Raw genomic sequence first — 25,537 nt, forward strand, 5'->3', positions numbered from 1 at the left:
TGCGCTAGTCATGTTGTCAGTCGCACTACTGTTCAAAACAAGCTGCCGTACAGGAGCCACAAGATGCTTGTGTTGTAAGTTCACCAGTTGTCGCTAATGTCGGTATACACTAGTTTTCAATAATTAACTAAACAGCGTAAAATAAAGGGGGATACAATAGTTTAAATCTGTAATGAGCTTATAACGTCTAAAAGGCGCTACAGTAACAAAAAGCGGTGAAATAGAACACGACAGAAGTCAGATTGTTAAAAAGAGGAAGTGCTAAGAGACGGTAGTTGACATATGCGATAGTGCCAATATTCTAGATAATGACGTAAGTAATAAACACTTTTGATAATATTAAAGACAATAAAACAAATCGCTAAAGGAGCCACAATGAAAGAAAACACATTGCTGCACATGATCAGCGCCTCTGTTATCGCTAACGCCAGAATTCCGTATAGGCGAGAAGTGGTTGGAGGAACGTGACCGCCAGAGGGCCCCTCGTACCCTGCGGCACTTATGTCATTATCTGGAATATTTTTTGGCACTAAAGCTTATACTATGTCAACTACTGTGTCTTAACTCTTCCTCTTTTTAACAATCTGACCTTTTGTCGTGTTCTATTTCATCGCTGTAATGAACTGTTGACACATGTAGCCCCTCCCTACTTTGGAGAAACACACAAACCGGGTGAAAGCATCCACCAAGACAAAATATACGTTCTGCCCTCCTAGAGCATGTAAGCGACATTGAATAACCGACAAACTGCGAGGCAGTGCAACAAAGTGATGACTCAAAATTTTTTGTATGAAAACTGCTAAAGCTTTTTAAATAAAACAAACGTTATTAGCAAGCCACATCTTGATTCTCCATATCTACCTATTTTCAGCCACTCGAGGGCTCTGAATTATAGCGTGTAATATGGTGGTATGTAGCGTAACCACATCGATGCGAGAGAAACGGGATGTTGTAACAGAGATCCGAATTCGAACAGTTCGTCCACACGTGGAGTACCCTCTCCGTCAACATGTCAGCGCCGGACCACATCTGCAACAGTCCGACGTCTTGGGTTCACTGTCACTGGTCATCATCCATACGGTACCTACTTGGGCCCATCCAGTTTTCATCTGTTCCCAAAACATAAAGAACACGTTCCAGGACCTCACGTTGATAGTGACGAAGGGGTGCAAGCAAAGGTAAAATAGTGTGTCTATCAACAAATTCAAACATTCTACAGTCATGGTACTAACAAATTGGCCTCTCTTTGGTAGTAATGTATTCGTCACCAGAGTGACTGTTGAGAAAAAATATACAGACATGAAAAAAAAAAAATTCAGTAGAACAGTCGCGACCGCAACAGATGTGTCTTTTGGTTGGTAGTCGGCTTCGTTGCATAATTTAGACCATCTTTAGGCCGTAAGCACCATGATGGCAGCTGGTGGTGGACGGAGCAACATCCGCAAGAACACGAACTTTAGCCAAAATAAACAAATTTTGCGATAGAGGTGTTTTACTGAATTTTAGTATTTTGCACCGATCGTGTTCACTCTCTATGAAAGAATACTTTCTAAAATTGTAAATGAAGACTAAAGATGTAGAGGGTTAATGAAGTTAAGAACACGAACTTCAATCAGAGCGAACATTTGCTGCGACAGAGACCGTTTTACTGAATTTTAATATGTTACACCGATAGCTGTTCACTCTCCAAGAAAGAATACTTTCTAAAATTGTAAATGAAGAATAAAGTTGTAGAGTGTTAATAATTCGGAAGCATTACTCTTCAGAACGCCCTCGTATTTGTACATCGGTCCCTTTTCCCGACTACAGTGCAACAAACAAGGCGAGGACTGGGATTGGGCTACGCAAACTGACATTTCTGACATTACCTGATCAACTTTCAAACAACTGAATTAGGGAATGGACACGTAATCTTCATAATGGTCTAAAAACTACCCAAATTACACCACAGGAGGAATGAAGAAAGTATTTAAGTGTAGTCGAGATTAACTTCTGGGGTAGACCAATCTCAAACTTCCTGTAGCAGTGGGTACAGCAATACAGGAAATCTTTGTTAACGTGATACCCAACTACTTTATTACCACTGAGGAGTTGATCCTTAATACTTCGGAGCCCCTGTTCCCGATCCTGTTGCTCCTACAAATTCCTGAAAAGTAAAAGACACTCTGTTAGCATAGCTACGCTACATTGACGATTATCATTGTTTGTATGAGCTCTGTGGGCTCGTGATCTCCACTTAAAATACGGCTTAGGGCATCAGCCAACTGACTGTCAGAACCCTTCATGTGCTTTACGACAAACCGGAATGCTGAAATTCAAGCTGCCCAGCGCACTATTCGGCCAATATTAAGGGGCCTATGGCACGAAGCCATGGTCAAGCCAGTACCCAGCTTAGCACCTGGTTGTCAGTTTCTAACAGGAAATGCCTATGATACAAATAGAACTTATATTTTTCCAGAACAAATGAAACTGACAATGTTTCCAACTTGCACACTGAGTATGTATCGTTTGCTGCTGATATAGTTCTCGACGCATACCTTAGTGGGCAATAATCTGCAGTAAATTCTTGTAATAGGACGGCACTGACTCCCAACTTGGAGGCGTCGTTATGGAGACTAAATCGATTTAGACGCTGAAAACCCTTAATGGTTAGTGTTGACACATTACTGAGAACCTAATCCATGGCATCAAATGATGACTGGTGGTATCCAACCACTTAAATTGCTGTTCCTGATGACGAAGTTGGTCTGTGGGCAAGTTGTGAGAAGTTCGGAATGGACTTCCTGTAACAAATCGCCATTCCCGTAATGTCTTGGGAGGGTCAAAATTATAGTCAAAATTCCTTAGCTGAAACTAGATGATCCAGAAAAGAAAATTAAGTATGGACAACGGTAGACTCATTATCACTCTTAATCCCATTAGTTGAAACTAAATGACTCAGAAAAGAAATCTTTGGTTGGGCTAAATTAACCTTAGTAGGTTTGACTATTAAGCACTCCTTCCTAAAACGTGACAACACCTGCCTAAGATGTTGAAAGTGCTTACCAGCAGTCTTGCTGTAAACAACCACATCATCGAGGTAATTTTATACACACAAAACTTCAGCTCGTCCAGAAAAGAAACTAACAAACGTGACAGGTGCACAAGGTGATGGCCTGAAGGGGGCTCCGTTGAACTAAAAAAAACGTTAGAACCCATGAATAAAGCAGTCAGAGGCTCCCATTCTTCAGCCAGGGGAAATCTAGTGGTAGGCTTGATTCCTATACAAAACAGCGCGCTCCAACAAACCAAGTAAAGCACGTATGAAGATCAGGGAAGGGTACCGACTCCAAAACTAGCTTCTGGTCAAGCTCTCAGTAGTTCACGATGGGCCTATAACTTTAGCCATTGGCTTTCATAAACACTGTCGAGACAGACAGACGAAGAAGGGCCAGTCACCCACTCCGTGTGCAACTTATCAAAAGTCTTTCTTAACTCCTGCAGTTTAACGGTGATAACCACTAAGTAGAATGAAACACCGGAGTATGGTCAGAGTTGGATCTGATACTTGACTTTGTTGGTTAAAACCAGCTGATCGGACAGGACATCTGGACATTCATTTAATAAACTTAGTAACTGTCAAGCTTCATCTTCCCCAAATTTGAAAATCACTCGAACCAACAGCAGCTGGACTATGACTACATAACTGATAGTCCTTACCCAGATGAAACTTGAAAGCATACTTATTTCCGAAGTAATCTAACACACAACCCATTTTGTCTCTAAACTCACATCGCAGTAGTGAGTTAGTAGACAGATGTTTGGCAGCAAAGATATTAATATTTACCAAACCAACATCACCAAACAGCTGTATGTTTCCAGAAGTTGTTATTTTATTTTCATGACCATTAATGCAGTCTTCAGGAGCCTATGCATCAAGAAACAGATACATCAATGAAAATACGTAACAGGAGGCATCAATACCTGGATTCCGTAAACGTTTTTGGGTGTGTACTTTGAAGACTTGACAACAAAAAAATCACGGATACAGCTATTGATGGATCTGGTTGTTCATACAAAGATGTATGTGATTCTCCATACATGGATTGTGTAAGTGCCTGAAGATGGCGCCTGCCGGGGTGGCGGAGCGATTCTAGGCGCTACAGACTGGAACCGCGCGACCGCTACGGTCGCAGGTTCTAATCCTGCCTCGGGCATGGATGTGTGTGATGTCCTTAGGTTAGTTAGGTTTAAGTAGTTCTAAGTTCTAGAGGACAGATGGCCTTAGAAGTTAAGTCCCATAGTGCTCAGAGCCATTTGAACCATTTTTTGAAGATGGCAGTTATACGATGTCGAAACTGGTCGTGTAAATAAAATAACAACTTATGAAAACATCGGCTGCTTTTTTATTTTTTGGTAAATATCTGACAATGACGTATCCATGATAGATCAACGGATATTAAGATTTTAATAGACCATGAGACTTGCTGAATTTTTAAATTAACTTGCATCCCTCCATCCACCCTACATAATTAACAGTCAGAACCTGTGTACCCAGTCGTCTTGAAGTACGAATTTGAAAAAAACATTGCTATCTTGAGATACCAAGCGTAATTAAATAATAAAATATTGCTGACACAATCTAGCAGTCAACAGTCAGGTTCATGAACAAGGGCAGCTGACACAATCTAGCAGTCAATAGTCTGGTTCATGAACAAGAGCAACGCAGATAAAGCGTAAGAATAACCTGCTGATTCCACTTAACTGGCTACGTCTCTTGGGTGGCCATCCAGTTCGCGTTCACCAACCCCATGTCCTAAAACGTCGACTGCTGTTTCTTTACCGTGTTCTATTTGTCGCTGCTGAGCAAAACTTTCCGGCTTCATACACCTACAACAGTTCCCACTAAATCGTCCACGTTGGCTACTCCCGTTATATTGAGAGAAAGTTTTTCTGGGCAAGTTGCTCCATTGTTCAACGACCCTCTTACCAGCAAAACTCATGTCCTCTGTATCTCGCACAACTTCATCCCTGTCAAGAAATATTATCGATACTTGATTCTCACTGACCTCAATACATGATGTTTAGTGAGCCCATCCAATATTCTCAGTACAATTCACAAGGTCTTCTTGTTGATCTTTTACCCAGAAATAACGTTTGTTAAACAATTCATTTCTCAGCCTATTTGTTTAACAATCCTACCATGTAAACCACCCAAAATACCTCCTTCTCGAATAATCTGATCAATCATGCTAGTTAACCTGATCAATCATACTAGTTTCTGTGTAAATCGTGTGAAGAACTACAGGATCGGGAATCTGATGGGCATTAGCATGCTGTTGTAACTTAGTGGACAAATACAAAAATTCAGCAATTTACAAGTTAGCGATACCTTCTATAATAGCTAAGATAGAGTTACGTACACAATTAAAATGGTTCAATGTTTCAATACCATCACCATTGTGCGAAATATCCTTGAACTCACGACCGTCTTCTACATTTATCTGACCACAGAGGTTTCTTTCCAACTTCAGTGATTGCCATTTTTAGAGATGCACATTCCTCTTCAAAGGAATTCTTCTTCGACCGAAGTGCCTACTGAAGCATACTTTGTCGCAGTATCTACGGTGTAACACCTCCGCGAGTGGCATCTTCGCCGAGTCATACCGCCAACGTCCCATTCTGCAGCCACACAGGGGGTAGCGGGACAGACACCCTCTCCTTACTTAAGAATGGACACGTTGTGAAAAGTTGGCGGGCAATGAGAAGCGTGCGAAAACCGATAGACTGGTGCGTCCATTAGGATGGAGCGTCAGGAACGCACACGTGAAAGCATGCGAACTCCACAAGTGGTATGTGGGTCCATTTTCGTACCACACTTACGCACCATATATTATATACCATTAAAGATGAAGCGGCATGGAATCATGGCTGGTAGGCGCAATTTATAATTAAGACACTTTATTGACATTACGCCTTTTAAGGAATTTGAAAATTACAAATTGTGGAACAGTCACTAGGTAAAGCTTTGCAAATACAGTTAGAAATCCAACGTACTCAGTATTCAAATGAACAGTCCTTTAAGAGAAAGTTATGTTTCAGGCATTTATAGAAACCTTAAGTAAAGTATTTATCAATTACTTCACACAACCACTTCATCAACCTCCTAAAAACCAGTTATTACATTAAGATGGCCGCACTTAACATGCTTCACTGAGATACCCTTATTAACTTACTATTTCAATCCGTTAAAGAAGCACTTGTTAAAAGGTCAATTATAAACTTAAAGTTGCCGGGCGCTAATACCCCTCGCTTTATTTTCCCTTATTAAGAAAACAGAATTACTGACAAACTTCAGAAATTCAAACTCCCATTTAGGATTACCCTCAAAATACATACAATTAAAACAGTTACCAATAAGAGGTGACTTAATGACAATTCAACACTAGTGCCAAGCTAAGATCCAATTATAAGCCATGATAGAACCACTTACACAAGCCGGCCGGAGTGGCAGAGCGGTTCTAGGTGCTGCAGTGTGGAAACGCGCGACCGCGACGGTCGCAGGTTCGAATCTTGCCTCGGGCATGGATGTGTGTGATGTCCTTAGGCTAGTTAGGTTTAAGTAGTTCTAAGTTCTGGGTGACTGATGACCTCAGAAGTTAAGTCGTATAGCGCTCAGAGCCATTTGAACTTACGTAAAAAACTACAGCAAAAAAGACTGATCTTTAAAAATGGCCGGCCCACTGCATTCCTGTAAAATAGTAGAAAGTTAAGGTAATGATGATGAAGGTGGATAGTGATCACGCTCCCCAAAGCAGCCGACAAAAGTTCAATAATATTGAGGTCTGATCACTGTGGTGGCCAGGGGAGATCCTATTATTAGTACTCGTGTTCACAAAACTGGTCTTGGACATTCCCAGCTCTGTGAACAGCACCTCTGTAATCCTGGAACACAACATCACTCTAGGGGATGAAACCTTGTGCTATCCGATGGACCTAATCAGCTAAAATGGTCACATAATTCTGAGAGGTAAGGCATCGTTGCAGAGTGGACATGGGGGTCATGGAATACCAGGAATTGGCTGTCCACATCATCACCGAAACCTACCGTTTTGCTTTGTCGAGCATCAGGGAAGAGTGAGTCACGGACATGTACAGGATTTTGGGTGGATATTATTAAAACTAAGGCTTTTGTCGTTGCGGCAGGATCTTCTTACGAAATTCCAATCACCGACTTTCTCCTCCGAATGCGAAAATATTTTGTTGATGCCTACTTACATAAGAAGATATGACGATCATAATAAAATAAGGAAAATTAGTGATCACAAGGAAAGATATAGGTGTCCGTTTTTTCCACGTACTGATCGAGAATGGAATAACAGAGAAGGTCGTCCTGTGTGTTGGAAGAGGCATCATATGGAAGACGTATACTGCATTCAGGGGAAATGTAAGAGATGTACTACAGAGATGGGATATCTCAAGTAGGATCACTTGAGCTCTGAGATAAAAGTCAGCAATCAGGATGTCAAAGGCAGCGTCTCTGAGGAGCTCTGTAGTGCCCTTTTGCAGCTGAGCCCCGCTGTACTCGACGACTTAAGTCAAGCAGTGATTATTTGTCACGAGTCACTCGGCAGTGTGTATCACTGTATCGACCTAAACGGGGTGGACGAAAAATTTGTAAACACCGCCAGAAATGCATTCTTGAACATAAAGTGCCGATGCTAGCCAAGTCTGCAGGTTGAGCTGCTGTATTTCACCTCGAACAGCACCGGTGAAATATCCTCAATGTGACACAAAGGGTCATTCATGGTCACAATAGTGTTCTGTGTAGTAGTGAATATATTATGTCGGAGCTAAGTCACTTCAAATGTGAGAAAATTGTTGTTGCTCGTATACTGAAATCATCCACGTGATTGCTAAAAGAAATCCGCTGATCTCTGGTTACACGATAAATCAATCAAATCTAAAGGCCGTAAATTCAATTAAATACCTAGGAACTGTAATTAAGAACAACTCAAATTGGAAAGAACACATGAAAAATGTTGTGGGGGAGGAGATCAAACGGCTGCGTTTTATTGGCAGAACACTTAGAAAATGCAACAGATTTTCTAAAGAGATTGCCTGTACTACGCTTGTCCCTCCTCTATTGGAGTACTGCTGCGCTGTATGGGATCCATACCAGATAGAATTAACGGAGTACATCGAGAATGTTCAAAGAAGGGCAGCCGGTTTTGTGCCATGAGTGAAAACAGAATCATATGTAAACAAAAACACTTAAATAGCACACAGCATGGAAAAAATATCTTTACAAAATTCAATTTTGCTTTCAGTTTTGCTTTTTATGTCTTTTCTGATATGACAGCTCACTCACCTCCACAACTACGCTCTGCTGGCACTAAAATAATATTTCAATGAAGGAGCTGGGAGTGGTAAGCTGCCACGTCACAAAAACATAAGAAAAGACAATTTAATTTTGTAAATGCCACTCCAAATAGTTATTACGTATTTATTTAACATATGAAGTCTGAGGAACTGAAATAAATCCAAGCAGCTGAACAACACAATTTTAGAATTAGAAATGAGCAGTTTGAGTTGAGAGGTCAAACTGTTGAGTTCCACCATACTTCGGTAGTTCTGTTTCGATTTTGATTAAATAAATTCGAATGTGAACTAAAATAGAGAAGAAAACATTAGAAGCAACAAGTGTTCCTTAATAAATTCAACATAAATAAATAATGATTGTTTTAACGCCTCTGTGTGTACATATTCTGTTGTTGTTCTTGCAATCCATATGGGAGATTTATAAAGTGGTATTTAGTATATACCTAGCGTGACCATTCAACGCCATACCCCTATCCCTGTTCGTGCTGAGTTGATTAGCAATTTGGTGACGTATTGCTTTGGGTTTATCTTTTCTTATTCTTGGGTTCTGTTATCTGGTAATCGATTAGATCTGGTGTATATTTATGGAAGTTATTCAAACAGAAAATTGAGAAACCAGTTAAGGCGACCAAAGAGATATTTGTAAAGTGAAGTAAATTTCTGGAACAAGAAATAAAAGGTTTCAGGTTTGTTGACGACATTCTAATTCTGGCTGAAAGGGCGATGGACTTGGTACGCTCTTAAAAAGAGGCTACAAGAAGTAAAATAAGGGTAATCGACGTGTAGCAGTATTCCAGTCCTTCTGCAAATAAAGCGGTTTTGAGGATCATTTCACTTCGTACTTATTACATTCACTTGATTTTTGACGCTTTTCTCTATCTGAAATCCATTTGACAGACTGATTTTACTAAAGCAATGTAGTATTAACTTTAGGGCCCATAGACTTGAAAGTTGTTAGTGTACTGCCCTATAGTCCGATTCAAAATAATTGGCAACTGACATTTAAGGTCTGAAGTTGCCACTTTGTAGCGACAAGTATTGTCTGCAGCTAACAGCCACGACATGTCTCTCTCCGTGGAATAGGAATCGCTTTGAAGTTTCTGTCACCTACAAAAATCACGTAAAGTACCTGAAAGTCACTTATATTATAGATCTCCATACTTGGTCTGACCATGTCAAAAACCTGTTCTTATTTGTAATTAGAGCTGGATCTACGTTTTATCTTGTCGGCAAAGCCAAGCTGCCGTTGGTGCGTTGGTGGTACGAGTAGTCCAGCCGACTGTCTGTCAGTTTTCAGCTGCCTTAAATCGGACTGTTGGAGTGATACGTTAAAAATGTATACGTGCTAGAACATGAAATCCTTTACAGTTCCTGACTCCGACGTCGACATGCCGCTAACCCCTGACGCTTCCGCCTCGCTTGCTGTTTAGTTCCGCTTCTCGACCGCATGGGAGCGCTGGCTGCTGGCCCTCGGGGTTTTGGCGGCGGCGGGCGCCGGCGTAGGCGCACCTCTCAGCAACCTGCTGTTTGGAGACCTGACGGGCGTCATGGTGGACTTCGGGTCCGCGTTGGTCAACGCCACAGCCGCTGGTGAGCAGGTGCCCGACGTGGCTGTGCGTGTCTTCCTGCACGGCGTCCGGCAGTTCGTCATCTACAGCGCCATCCTGGGCGCCGCCACCTTCCTCTTCACCTACGTCTGCGTCTTCACCTTCAACTATGTCGCATACCGACAGGTAAGTTCAGCACTGAAGTGTCGGATGAAGGACGGAAACGCCTTCGTGCAGTGGAGACGACTTTGTTTCGCTGAGTGTATATAGCGTCCAAAAACACTGTACAATAGCGTCCAAAAACACTGTACAACAATAGTTGCTGAAACGCTGTAGCTCATTTCTGTCAAACCATAACAACAAGAACATGTGCTATGTGTTATATGCCCTAAGTAGAACTACCAGTTCTAATAAAGACTGAACCAGTTCCCTAGTTTTACTACCTCTGCCCTTAATTGAGTCATTATTAAACCTTTGCCTAAAACACTAGTATGAACAAGCAGGATAAAAACGTGGATACTTGATGCTACTGTAACATCTCTTGACACAGCTGAAATCCTTCAGCTGAGAGGTAACCATCTACACTTGCCACAGTTCTGGTCTAATGCCCATATCCTCTTATAGGGGCACTATCAGACCACCACCACCACACCAAGCCACAAGTGGCTCATCGGGACCATCCGACCACATGTCATCCTCAAAAAGAGGATGAGGAGAGGAGGAGCTTGGTGTCAGCACACTGCTCTCCCGGTCGTTATGGTGGTATTCTTGACCGAAGCCACTACTATTAGGTCGAGTAGCTCCTCAATTGGCATCACGAGGCTGCGTGCACCCCGAAAAATGGCGACAGCGCATGACGGCCTGGATGGTGACCGATCCAAGTGCCGACCACGCCCGACAGCGCTTAACTTCGGTGATCTCACGTAAACCGGCGTATCCACTGTGGCCGTAGCTGTAAAGAAATCAGACACTTTATGAAATTGCAAACTAACACAAGTAATTAGATTTCTTCTCCATCATAGCCCAATTCAAGCTTGCATTCACTCTCTTAAAGACGTTGTTGTGGTTGCGTGACACTAACCTTCCTTTATCATTCCTTTCCAGTGCCAAACTACCTTTTATTTGCATACTATATTTCAAAATAAGAAAATGACATAGTACAGCATCTACCAGTTTATAAGCTTTTGACAAACTTGCTCACTTCAGTTGATGAACCAATGTCTCCCAACTTCCAGTAATGTAGGTAGGGCACAGTTAGGTACATGGATGTTTCTTACTTGCACTATATCCACTTCCACTGTAGATATAACATTATAATGAAGAGAACAGCTGCCACTCACCATACAGAAGAGATGCTGAGTCGCAGACAGGCGCAACAAAACGACTGTGGGAAAGTGAGCTTTTGGCCAACATGGCCTTCCTGAAGTTATACAACACACACACAGTGTTTGATCATAATATAACGTAAAGTTTTAAAGTGAATAATCCTGAAAAATTACATCAAAATTTAAAGTTAAGTTGCTTTCTTCCTATATAAATGGCACATATGAGCACAAACATCATTGAAAGTCTAGCTTCAGCTACCAAGGACCATGGTCATGTGTGTGTGTGTGTGTGTGTGTGTGTGTGTGCGTGTGTGTGTGTTTGTGTGTGTGTGTGTGCGCTGTCCGATACCAACAAAGGCCCTGTTGGCCCAAAGATCATCTTCCGAAAGCCCTCTGCTGCGCCTGTCTGCGGCTCAGCATCTCCGCTACATGGTGAGCAGCAACCATCCTTTTCGTTATATTGTTACATTCCATCTGGATTTTCATAGTAGATTTCATTAATACACATTGTGTGGTACTGCTTGACTTGAGAGTAGCTGCTTCGAAACCAGGTCATAGTAGAAATTTTCATTACCAGCATTTGGCTGGTAAGGGGAGGAGTGATAATTGCATAAAGTTATTCATCACCAGACTTTGCACTAATGCCCTTGGTTAAGTCCAACCCTATCAGCAGTCTCTTATACTGTGAGGGCACATAACACTGTTGATGGTGATCCATCTGTCTGTCTGTTTCCTTCTACATCTACATCCACATAGATACTCCACACAGTGCATGGCGGAGCGTACCCTGTACCACAACTAGTTGTTTCCTTTTCTGTTCCAAATGCAGATAGAGCGAGCGAAAATCAACTGCCTATATGCCTCTGTATGAGGCATAATTTCTTGTATGTTATCTTCGTGGTCCCTGTGCGAAATATATGTTGGCAGCCGTAAGATCTCTCTGCAGTTAGATTCAAGTGCCGGTTCTCTAAACTTTCTCAGTAGTGTTCTTCAAAATGAATGTCTTCTTTCATCCAGGAATTCCCACATGAGCTCCCGAAGCATATCCATAACACTTGACGCTGTTTGAACCTACCGCTAACAAATCTAGCAGCTCGCCTCTGAATTGCTTTGGTGTCTTCTATCAAACTGACCTGGTGTGGATCCCAAATGCTTGAGCAGTATTCACGATTAGGTCGCACTACCATCCTACACGTGGTCTGCTTTACAGATGAACTACACTTTCCTAAAATTCTCCCAAGAAACCTAAGTTGATGACTTTCCTTCCCTCCATAATCCTCACATGCTCATTCCATTCCCAAAGTAAATTACATTGCATGCATCTAACAAACTGGATGCCAGCGAAAGCCCCTCTGTTATTACCTCTGAAATTACTGTGATCTGCGCCCTTCTTAACCTTCACAAATTTCACTGTAAACAGTGCCTTCCATTCTGACTTTACAATTAGTGAGGGTGGATCAGTAAAACAGAACCAAGTTATTTCTGTAACACTGCATGCAAAATGGTACCGGTGGACGATGTGTACCGTCTTTGATTAGTAATCAAAACTTCCTCGATCCAGGTAACGAAACCTGTCCTCGCTTACGTTCTGAATAAAAATCATCAGCCTTGGTGGGAAAAGACTTGTGGCATAAGAAATCATCCACATTCTGCCAACGGCATTGACAAAGACTGCTGAAGGGTGGAGAGAGGTTCAGGACACTCTCTTGCCCTTGGTATGACAAACTGTCAGCGATGGTTAACGCCATGAGGATGCAGAAGGCAATGGAAACCACTGCATTAAGGACACCTAATGTGTATGCAGAGGACATGTGCTCCGGAACTGAAAAAGTATCGTGACGATCCCTCCGTTCCGGGAAGATAGTACCCCACTGGGTACGGGAGGAGGGGGGGGGGGGGGGAGACCACGAGGAAAAGGCTACATACCCAACGAAAGGATAACGTTCTACGAGTCAGGTTGTGAAGTGTCAGAAGTTTCAGTGTGGTAGGGAGGCTAGAACATTTGTAAAGGGAACTGCCAAAGTTTAATCTAGATATAGCAGCGGTCAGTGAAGTGAAACGGAAAGAAAACAGAATTTCTGGTTAGATGAGTAGAGGGTAATATCAACAGCAGCTGAAGTGGTATAACGGGAGAAGAAGTCATAATGAATAGGAAGCTAAATAGAGAGTGAGTTACTGTGAACAGTTCACTGGTTGTGTTGGTCTCATTAGAATCGCCAGCAAATCAACACCAACAACGATAATTCTGGTATACGAGTATTTGTCGACGTCGTAAGCCGAAGAGGAAGAGGTAGAGAGAGTATGTGAGGATACTGAATGGGTAATTCAGCACGTAAAGGGAGTCATGGGGGATTGGAATGCGGTTGTTCAAATGTTCAAATGTGTCTGAAATCTTGTGGGACTTAACTGCTAAGGTCATCAGTCTCTAAGCTTGCACACTACTTAACCTAAATTATCCTAAGGACAATCACACACACCCATGCCCGAAGGACTCGAACCTCCGCCGGGTCCAGCCGCACAGTCCATGACTGCAGCGCTCAAGACCGCTCGGCTAATCCCGCGCGGCATTGCGGTTGTAGGAGAAGACGACAAAGCTACTAGAGAATATGGGCTTGGTAGTAGGTATGAGAGAGGAGAAAGACTAATTGAGTTCTGTAACAAATTTCAGTTAATAATACCAAATACTCTGTCAAGAATCACAATAGGAGGAAAAGGCCGAAAATACGGAAAGATTTTAGTTAGGTAACATCATAATCAGGCAGAGATTCGTAAATGAGATACTAGATTGTAAAGTGTACGCAGGAGGAGATATAGACTCTTTAGTAGTAGTAAAGAGATACTTACTATTTAGTAGTAGTAAAGAGTGGACTGAAGTTTAAGAGACTACTCAGTAAGAATCAGTGAGCAAAGAAATGGGGTACGGAATTACTCAGGAATAAAGAGATACCTTGAAGTTCTCTAAGGCTATAGATACTGCGGTGCCGGCCGCCGTGGTCTCGCGGTTAAGGCGCTCAGTCCGAAACCCAGAGACTGCTACGGTCGCAGGTTCGAATCCTGCCTCGGGCATGGATGTGTGTGATGTCCTTAGGTTAGTTAGGTTTAAGTAGTTCTAAGTTCTAGGGGGATGATAACCACAGATGTTAAGTCCCATAGTGCTCAGAGCCATTTGAACCATTTTTAGATACTGCGCTAAGGAATACCTCAGTAGCCAGTTCAGTTGAAGAACAATGGGTGTCTTTAAAAACGTAAATCGTATACGCTGGAAAGAAAGACATAGATATAAAGAAGGTAACTGCGAAGAAACCATAGGTAACAGAAGGAATACTTCAGAAAGAAAGAAATATAAAAATATTTAGGGAAATACAAGTTACTTAGGAGCGAAATAAATGGGAAGTGTAGGGAAGCTGAGGAGAAATGGCTGCATGTAAAATGTGAAGGAATCTAAAAAGAAATAATTGTCAGAATGAATGACTGAGCACATTGGATAGTCAAAAAGACCTTCCGTGAAATTAAAAGCAAAGATGGTAACATTTAGATTTCAATAGGAATTCCACTGTTGAAGGCAGAAGAGATAGAGGTGGAAAGGGTACGAAATTGAAAGGTAAGGTGGTAACATTTAGACTGCAATAGGAATTTCACTGTTGAATACACAAGAGAGAGCGCATAGGTGGAAGGGGTACATTGAAGGCCTCTATTTCTGGGAAGGCTTGTCCGATGATGTGGTAGAAGAAGAACCAGGAGTCGACGTAGAAGAGATAGGAGATCCAGTATTAGAATTAGAATTTAGAAGGGCTTTGGAAGAGTTAAGATCAATTAAGGTAGAAGGGATAGAGAACATTCCATCAGAATTTCTAAAATCATTATGGGAAGTGGCAAAAGACTAATTGCGTTGTATGAGTGTGACGATATAGCATCTGTCCATCGGAAAAATATCATCCACACAATTTAAAAGACTGCAAAAACTGACAAGTGAAAGAAATATCGCACAACCAACTAGACAGCTCATGCATTCAAGTTACTGAAAAGAATAATGTACAGAATGAATAAAAGAACACTGAAGGTGCGTTGAATGACAGTCTTTCTTTAGGAAAGGTAAAGGCATCAGAGAAGCTGTTGAAAATGAAGCAAGACTAAAGAAAGTGCAAGACATGGTCATAGGATTTGTCGACCTGGAAAAAGCGTTAGATAGTGTCAAGTGTTACATGATGTTCGCAATTCTGAGGAAAATAAGGGTAAGCTATATTGAGAGACGGGTAATATACAACATGAACGAGACAGTTTTAAAAGTGGCTGGTACTCATCAACCGTATCCTAGTTTCAACATAGGATTATACAGCCAACTGGTTGCAAATAACTGTTTGGTAGATTGACTTAGGTTTCGACTCCTGCTAAGGGCGTCTTCATGAGAATGAAATTTTGATAAACCGTAAAATTACATTGCGAACAAGCAGTGGTCAGAAATTAAAGCAGCTGTGCTTATTTTTACAATCGTTTGGCTGTAGAATCCTATGCTGCGACATGTACAGGGACCAATAGGGAATAATAAGAAAAGGAAGACCACGGACGAAATGCTCGGATGTAAGACAGAGATGTAATCTTTCGCCCTTACTGTTCAATCTGCACACTGAAGAAACAGTGATGGAAATAAAAGAATGATTTAGTCGTGGAATTAAAATTCAGGGCGAAAGGACACCAGTGATAAGATTCGCTGATGACATTGCTATCCTCAGTGAAACTATAGAACAACTGCAGGATCTGCTGAATGGAATGAACAGTATAATGAGTACAAAACATAGATTGAGAGTAACTTGAAGGAAGACGAAAATAACGAGAAGCAGCAGAAACGAAAACAGCGAGAAACTTAATTTCATAATTGGGGATCACGAAGTAGAAAAAGTTAAGGATTTCTACTACCTTGCAGCAAAATAAACAATGAAGGTTGGAGCACGGGCCGGCCGGGGTGGCCGAGTGGTTCTAGGCGCTACAGTCTGCAACCACGCGACCGCTACGTCGGAAGTTCGAATCCTGCCTCGGGCATGGATGTGTGTGATGTCCTTAGTTAGGTTTAAGTAGTTCTACGTTCTAGGGGACTGATGACCACAGAAGTTAAGTCCCGTAGTGCTCAGAGCCATTTGAACAAGGAGGACATCCAAAACAGACTAACACTGGCAAGAAGAGCATTTCTGTCCAACAGAAGCCTGCTATGATCTAACATAGGCCTTAATTTGAGGAAGAAATTTCTAAGAATGTATATTTGAAGCAGAGCATTGTGTGATAGTGAACCATTAACTGTGGGAAAACCGGAACACAAGCGAATAGAAGCATTTGAGATATTGAAGATTAAGTGGACTGACAAGATATGGAATGAGGAGGTTTTACGCAGAATCGGCGAGGAACGGAATATATGGCAAACACTGACATGAAGAAAGTATACGGTGATAGGACATCTGTTGAGACATCAGGGAACAACTTCCATGGCACTAGAGGGAGCTACAGAGGGTAAAAAATGTATATCTAGCAACTAATTGAGGGCGTTGGATGCAAGTGTTACTCTGAAATGAAGAGACTGGAGCAGAATAGGAATCAGTGGTGGGCCGCATCAAACCAATCAGCAGACTGATGATTCAAACTACTTCTAACTCCTAGTGACTGGAACGGCTAAATTGAAATGCGTGTGATATATTCCTTTAAAACACAGTGCCTTTATTACAGTTTCAGCACATGTCTTCATAATAATTTTAAAGATTCTACTAACAATTAACTTTTTACATTTTCAGATTTCAAAAGTGCCTTTAAATATTAATTGCAGTAATTTCTCACACGATTATAATAACGCAAAATTTTAAAATTCTTATTTGAAATTGATAAGAATGCTAAATTTTTTATGACTTGGTTATCCCAACTAGGAACATAACAAATGATTTTAAAGAGCGCATTCTTTAAACCATGAAATATTTTACTCAACACTTTATTGCAATACGCTCATTTAACAAACTACATGCTGTGATCCATGCCTGGAATAACTATTTCTGCTAGGAACGCAGATAATGTTACTCATCTGAATATTACAATTCAGCACCGTTCTCAGATTTCGAAACGGATTACTCCCTAGTAACGTCAGACAGCTACAACCTCGTCGACATGGTTTGCGCTAAGATGCCGTCGACCCTTATTTATGTACAGTAACCAAATAACGGCGGCACAATAACATCAGCGAAGCCGTGCATGGCGCCCTAAAAATTACGGTACCAGCATGCAAGCCTTCTTAAGCGTCGGCGACTGTAGGGGGAGCGGCGTTCTTCAGCAAGAGCAACGGTAATAGTTAAGACGTCTAGGTTGAAGACTGAATCCCGAAACCACCCTACAGATTTGACCGGTTAGAAGCAGCTGCAACTAAGCAGAGGCAAGCTCAGGAGTACAAGTCGCCGCACCTTAAGACGACTTAAGGTCCGCAGATTTTCCACTCACCCCACTGTTCAGATGATGTTGTATGTTGGCCCACGACATTTCTCGAAGTTACACATCCCTTCAGATACTTTTTGTTACGGGCCAGAGAGATTTGAGCCTTCTACATCCCGTAACTTGTCAAGATGACATTACCGGATGGTTGTTTAGGCAGGAGGTACAAAGAAACAGTTCTCCGGTTGTCGTGGAATCATTGAGGCAGCGGTAACAACAACACATTTATTCTGCAGTAATAATACAGGTAATGTGGACGGCTGATGAAATACAGTTGGAATTGCGAATACTATTAGACTGCTGCTGCACTATTCCTTACTAACAAATGAAAATTTATGCATTACCGAGACTCGAACAAGCATTCCCCGCTTTGCGGCAATGGTCTCCTTAACCACTCTGGGTATCCGAGCACGCCTCCAGGACCAACTCAGATCTCCATATATCACTGAGTGTCTACGTCCTTCACTCGCGCAACTACTGTGATTCCCACATAGGGGGAGACTGTACTATTATTGTCGCGGCCTGTGTGAGCGTGTAGTACTATTTACAGTGTCTCTGTTTAGCGATGTACTAAGCAACGTCCTACAGACATGCATGATACACCACGGGATAATGAATACACTGCTGGCCATTAAAATTGCTACACCACGAAGATGACGTGCTACAGACACGAAATTTAACGGACAACCGAGAAGATTCTGTGATATTCAAATGATTAACTTTTCAGAGCATTCACACAAGGTTGACGCAGGTGGCGACACTTACAGAGTGCTGACATGAGGAAAGTTTCCAACCGATTTCTCATACACAAACAGCAGGTTTTTCGGAATAATCGAGGTTCTGTTCACAGCATCATGATGGTCGCATCCGTGTTTGGCGACATCGCGGTGAACGCACATTGGAAGCGTGTGTTCGTCATCGCCATACTGGCGTATCACCCGGCGTGACGATATGGGGTGCCATTGCTTACACGTCTCGATCACCTCTTGCTCGCATTGACGGCACTTTGAACAGTGGATGTTACATTTCAGATGTGTTACGACCCGTGGCTCAACCCTTCATTCGATCCCTGCGAAACCCTACATTTCAGTAGGATAATGCACGGCGACCACATGTTGCAGGTCCTGTACGGGTCTTTCTGGATACAGAAAATGTTGACTGTTGCCCTGGCCAGCACATTCTCCAGATCTCTCACCAACTGAAACATGTGGTCAATTGTGGCCCAGCAACTGGCTCGCCACAATACACCAGTCACTCTTGATGAACTGTGGTATCGTGTTGACGCTGCATGGGCAGCTGTACCTGTACACGCCATCCAAGTTCTGTTTGACTCAATGCCCAGGCGTATCAAGGCCGTTATAACGGCCAGAGGTGGTCGTTCTGGGTACTGATTTCACAGGATCTATTCACGCAAATTGCGTGAAAATGTAATCACATATCAGTTCTAGTATAATATGATCGTCCAATGAAGACGCGTTTATAATCTGCATTTCTTCTTGGTGTAGCAATTTTAATGGCCAGTAGTGTATATGGTACTAATTGACGTCTCACATTAAGAATGTTGTTACCCAAATGCCTCGCATATCAAAGCGGTGATTTTTTTTTTTAATAGTTGTTCTTGCATGATTTTCTCAACATAACACCCATGTGAATGATGTAAGCAAGTTCAGAATCTGTAGCGCATGAAATAAGAGTTATTTTCGGTGCCGTTACATTCATAAGAACGTTTCAGTGCTCTTTGAAACGATGTACTATTCACAGCTTTGATCAAGAATACTTCACAACGTCGACAGCTGCTTGCTACAGAGTTAGTGGTTATATGTGGCACCAGGAGCGCTTCACAGAAAGCGTTGTGGTAGGCCTTATAAAGTAGTAAAGCAAATTTGAGAAACACGGAGTGACAGTAGTTTTACGTGATCTTATCACATACTTCAGAAGTTTCCAGTTTCAAGACCGCGTTCACTTGCCTCATGTGGTAAACCGGTGTCCTTGCCGTCGATGGAATGCTACATGGTAATCATGTTTCCAACTCCATTAAGCCCTCGATAACAGTTACTATTATTGCTGACGATAAAAAGAGAAATCTAATTCATTAAAGACAGTACAAATTTGGCCGTTCCGTTAGATTGTGTGGATTAGAATGCAAATACGAAGATTCTCTTGAGTGTTACAAATGGAATATAAGAAATAGAAATTCTGTATTCTATGTCCAGGTTTTTTAAGCTTCATGTGGCCTGTCGAAGATGTATATTGTAAGACAAGAATTTTATTTGTGTAGGTTCATCGCATACGTGACCTCTTCCTGAAGTCTGCGCTGCAGCAGGATATTGGTTGGTACGATACGCAGCAAACTGGGGAGTTCGCAAGCAGTATGACCGAGTAAGTATAAGTATCCTCTTTTGACGCCTGTCAGCCTCAAATGTTCGGCCCGCCCAAATCGGGTAACAGCATTTTCGAAACTTGCCTAGTTGTAGTTTGAATATGAACTAAGTGCATGATTGTTTTTGCTATGTGTATAGCATTTATAATTTTCCATACGGTCTTCTGAACAGATCTCATCTATAGACATGACTTAATTTTAGGCGTAATTCAGGATAATGTGATAGTCTACATCTACATCTCTGTAATTCACACTGCCTGGCAGAGGGTTCATCCAACCATTTTCTTACTACTTCTCTACCACTCTCGAATGGCGCGTGGGAAAAAGGAACACCTAAATCTTTCCGTTCGAGCTCTGATTTCTCTTATTTTATTATGATGGTCATTTCTTCCTACGTAAGTGGGTGTCAACAAAATATTTTCGCATTCGGAAAAGAGAGTTGATGACTGAAATTTCGCAAATAAATCTCGTCGCAAAGAAGACCTCCTTTGTTTCAGTGACTCCCACCCCAACTCGCGTATCATATCAGCGACACTATCACCACTATTGCGCGATAACAGGAAACGAGATGCCCTTCTTTTTACTTTTGGGATGCCTTCCGTCAATCCTACCTGGTAAGGATCCCACACTGCTCAGCAATATTCCAGCAGAGGACGGACAACTGTCATGTAGACTGTCGCTTAGTGGGTTTGTCGCATCTGCTAAGTATTCTGCCAACAAAGCGCAGTCTTTGTTTGGCCTTCCCCACAATATTACCTATGTGGCCTTTCAAATGTAAGTTGCCCGTAATTGTAATTCCTAGGTATTTAGTTGAACTGACAACCCTTAGATTTGTGAGATTTATCGTATACCCAAAATTTATCGGATTTCTTTTAGTACCCATTAGATGATCTTGCACTTTTCTTTGTTTAGTGCCAATTGCCACTCTTCGCGCCGTACAGAAATTCTCTCTGGATCATTTTGTAATTGGAATTGATCGTCTGATGATTTTACTACACGGTAAATTACAGCGTCATCTGCAAGCAATGTAAGGTGCCTGCTCAGATTATCACCTGAATCATTTGTGTAAATCAGGAACAGCAGAGGACCTATGACTACCTTGCGGAACGCTAGATATCACTTCTGTTCTAGTCGATGATTTACGATCTATCACTACGACCTGTGACCTCTCTGAGAGGAAATCACGAATCCAGTCACTCAACTAAGACGATACTCCATATGCACGCAATTTGATTAATAGTCGCTTGTGAGGAACGGTATCAAAAGCCTTCTGTAAATCTAGGAATATGGAATCGATCTGAGATCCCTTGTCGACAGCACTCATTACTTCGTGGGGGTAAAGAGCTAGCTGTGTTGCACAAGAACGATAGTTTCTGAATCCGTGTTGGTAATGTATCAATAAGTCATTTTCTTCAAGGTGATTAATAATGTTCGAGTACAGTATATACTCCAGACTCCTACTGCAAATTGATATCAGTGGTATGGGTCTGCGATTCAGTGCCTAACTATTTCCTTTCTTGAATATTGGTGTGAGCTGCGCTGCTTTCCAGTCTTTAGGAACAGACCTTTCGTCAAGTGAGTGATTGTATATGACTGCTAAGAAAGGAGCCATTGTGTCTGCATACTCTCAAAGGAATCTGATTGGTATACAATCTGGACCGGAAGACTTGCATTTCTTAAGTGATTTGAGTTGTTTCGCAACACCTATCTACTTTTATGTTACTCATGATAACAGCTGTTGTGGTTTCGAATTCTGGAATATTTACTTCGTCTTCTTTCGTGAAGCAATTAAGGGGAAACTGCATTTAGTAACTCCGCTTTAGTGGCACCATCATCGTTAACATTTCCATTGCTATCGCGCAGTGACGGTATTGACTGTTTTTGTCCACTGTTGTACTTTACATACGACCAGAATCTCTTTCGTTTTTCTTCCATATTTTTAGCCAATGATTCAGTGTGGAAACTATTAAAAGCTAAATTTCGAGCTTCCGTGAAACTTAGCCAGTTTTGGGGACTTTGCGTCCTCTTCAATTTGGCATGCTTTTTCCGTTGCTTCTGCAACAGTGTTCTGACGTGTTTTGTGTACCATGGCGGATCAATCCCGTCTCTTATTAACTTACGCGGTATGAAACCATCTATTGCTGTCGATACTGTATCTTTGATTTTGACTCATACCTGGTCTACGCTTACATAATTAACTTAGAAGGAAAAGTAGCGTTATACAAATAGAAAATTTCAACCGCCCATTTTTATACCCAATTGTACAAATATACGCTTCTCGCCATTAAAATTGTTACACCACGAAGATAACGTGCTTCAGACGCGAAATTTAACTGGCAGGAAGAAGATGCTGTGATATGCATATAATTAGCTTTTCAGAGCATTCACACAAGGTTGGCGCCGGTGGCGACACCTACAACGTGCTGACATGAGGAAACTTTCCAACCGATTTCTCATACACAAACAGCAGTTGACAGGCGTTGCCTGATGAAACGTTGTTGTGATGCCTCGTGTAAGGAGGAGACATGCGTACCATCACGTTTCCGACTTTGATAAAGGTCAGATTGTAGCCTAACGTGATTGCGGTTTATCGTATCGCGACATTGCTGCTCGCGTTGGTCGAGATCCAGTGACTGTTAGCAGAATATGGAATCGGTGGGTTCAGGAGGGTAATACGGAACGCCGTGCTGGATCCAAACGGCCTTGTATCACTAACAGGCGAGATGACAGGCATCTTATCCGCATGGCTGTAACGGATCGTGCAGCGACGTCTCGATCGCTAAGTCAACAGATGGGGACGTTTGCAAGACAACAACAATCTGCACGAAAAGTTCGACGACGTTTGCAACAGCATTGACTATCAGCTCGGAGACCATGGCTACGGTTACCATTGACGCTGCATCACAGACACGAGCGCCTGCAATGGTGTGCTCTACGACGAAACTGGGTGCACTAATGGCAAAACGTCATTTTTTCGGTTGTGTTTACAGCATCATGATGGTCGCATCCGTGTTTGGTGACATCGCGGTGAACGCACCTTGGAACCGTGTATTCGTCATCGCCATACTGGCTATCACCTGGCGTGATAGTATGTGGTGCCATTGGTTACACGTCTCGGTCACCTCTAGTTCGCATTGACGGCACTTTGAACAGTGGACGTTATATTTCTGATGTGTTACGACCCCTTCATTCGATCCCTGCTAAACCCTACGTTTCAGCAGGATAATGCAGGACCGCATGTTGCAGGTTCTGTACGGGCCTTTCTGGATACATAAAATGTTTGACTGTTGCCCTGGCCAGCACATTCTCCAGATCTCTCACCAACTGAAAACGTGTTTTCAATTGTGGCCCAGCAACTGGCTCGCCACAATACACCAGTCACTCTTGATGAACTGTGGTATCGTGTTGACGCTGCATGGGCAGCTGTACATGTACACGCCATCCGAGTTCTGTTTGACTCAATGCCCAGGCGTATCAAGGCCGTTATTACGGCCAGAGGAGGATATTCTGGGTACTGATTTGTCAGGACCTATGCACCCAAACTGCGTAAGACTGTAATCACATGTCAGTTCTAGTATAATATATTTGTCCGATGGGTACCTGTTTATCATCTGCATTTCTTCTTTGTGTAGCAATTTTAATGGCCAGTAGTGTATTTCATTAACCGCATTCGCATGGTATCCATAGCTGTTTTGGAGACGGATATTTACACTAATTGTTATCACATTCCTGGAATGGGACAGAAAGAAACATTATTAGGTGGTATGATTAAACTTCACTGAGCTTTTGGTAAAATGCGCAGTGTCGCTTAACATGTACAGAGAGAACAGAACACTGATCGGGTCAGAAGAAAAGTTGAGTCTTCGACGTGTTGCGTGGGGCATCCGTCTGCCCTAAATTTGATAACTCTCATCATGCTACAATGATTCTTAACCGAGAAATTGATGTGTAATTGGAAAACCAGTGAAAGTGATTTGGAAATATTCATTAGGAATGACAAAACATTACTCAGACATCAGTAGTCTGAAAGACTTTGTTAGCTCACATCATTATCTCTGACTGATACATTTTTCACGTGACTGTACTTGAGCAGATTTCAGCTACCGGACTTTACTCTTTCAAGGCTTGTCACGCTCTAATATGGAACACGAACAGGTTGCAGACCTGATTAGTCCCCATGCCACTAACGTGTTTTAAAATTGTAAGAAAGTAACCAAAGTAATTATATGACTGATAGAAAGGAACGGCGGAACGTGACAGCTAGTATTCTAACATCGTCAGTTATAATAATCACATGATTTACATAAAAACGTGTTGGTGACAACGGACTCTGTGGTAACGGATGTGATTACTTATTTGCTATATTTGTATCCCAGAATGGAGGCCTTGTGATTGAAGCCCATTATAAACACACGTAGTTAACAAAAAAAGAAAGTGATATAAATGTTATGGTGTCATGCAGGGCCAATAAGAAACATTGTTAAAAAATTAAGAAAGAAACACTAATAAGAACCGACATACAGGTTGTTTCAGGAGAAATAGGCAATATTTTTATTTATCGTATGTCAGCACAAACTGAACTGCAGCTAACATTCGTGAGTTGCTTAATTTAACGAAATAAGTAGAAATAAACAATTAAATCTACGAATTAATGTCTAAATTTTCAGCCCATTGGCTGTCACAGAAATCTTGTAAATTTCGAGGGTAAGCTCGTCTGCTTTAGCTTGTTACACTATGTGATCAAAAATATCCGGAAGCTCCAAACGTACGTTTTTCATATTAGGTGCATTGTGCTGCCACCTACTGCCCAGTACTCCATACCAACGACCTCAGTAGTCATTAGACATCGTGAGAGAGTAGAATGGGGTGCTTCGCGGAACTTACGGATTTCGAAGGTGCCAGGTGATTGGGTGTCACTGTTGTAATACGTCTGCATGCGAGATTTCCACACACCTAAACATCCTTAGGTCCATTGTTTCCGATACGATGGTGAAGTGGAAACGTGAAGGCACACGTACAGCACAGAAGCGTATAGGCCGGCATTGTCTGTTGACTGACGGAGACCACCGACAGTTGAAGAGGATCGCAATTTGTAATCGACTGACATCTATCCAGACCATTACACAGGAATTCCAAGCTGCATCAGGATCCACTGTAGGTAGTATGACAGTTGGGCGCGAGGTGAGAAAGCTTGGATTTCATGGTCGAGCGGCTACTCACAAGCCACATGTCACGCCGGTAAATGCCAAACGACGCCTCGCTTGGTGTAAGGAGCTTAAACATTGAACAGTGGAAAAAAGTTGTGTGGAGTGACGAATCACTGTTCACAATGCTGTGATCCTATGGCAGGGTGTGGGTATGGCGAATGCTCGGTGATCGTCATCTGCCAGCGAGTGTTGTGCCAACAGTAAAATCGGAGGTGGTGCTGTTATGGTGTGGTTGTATTTTTCAAGCATGGGGTTTGC

At 42.2% G+C, this 25,537-nt stretch overlaps 1 protein-coding gene across 1 annotated transcript in view; it reads left to right on the forward strand.

The window, feature by feature from the left end:
• Positions 1–25,537, forward strand: part of LOC126354017 (ATP-dependent translocase ABCB1-like) — a 282,194-nt gene that overhangs the window by 57,105 nt on the left and 199,552 nt on the right. The window contains exons 5-6 of the mRNA XM_050003340.1: positions 9,792–10,094; positions 19,971–20,071. Coding sequence (XP_049859297.1) covers positions 9,792–10,094; positions 19,971–20,071 — 404 coding nt within the window. The remainder of the gene's footprint in view (positions 1–9,791; positions 10,095–19,970; positions 20,072–25,537) is intronic.

This window comes from Schistocerca gregaria, chromosome 3 (genome assembly GCF_023897955.1).
Source record: "Schistocerca gregaria isolate iqSchGreg1 chromosome 3, iqSchGreg1.2, whole genome shotgun sequence".
Taxonomy (NCBI): Eukaryota; Metazoa; Arthropoda; class Insecta; order Orthoptera; family Acrididae; genus Schistocerca; species Schistocerca gregaria.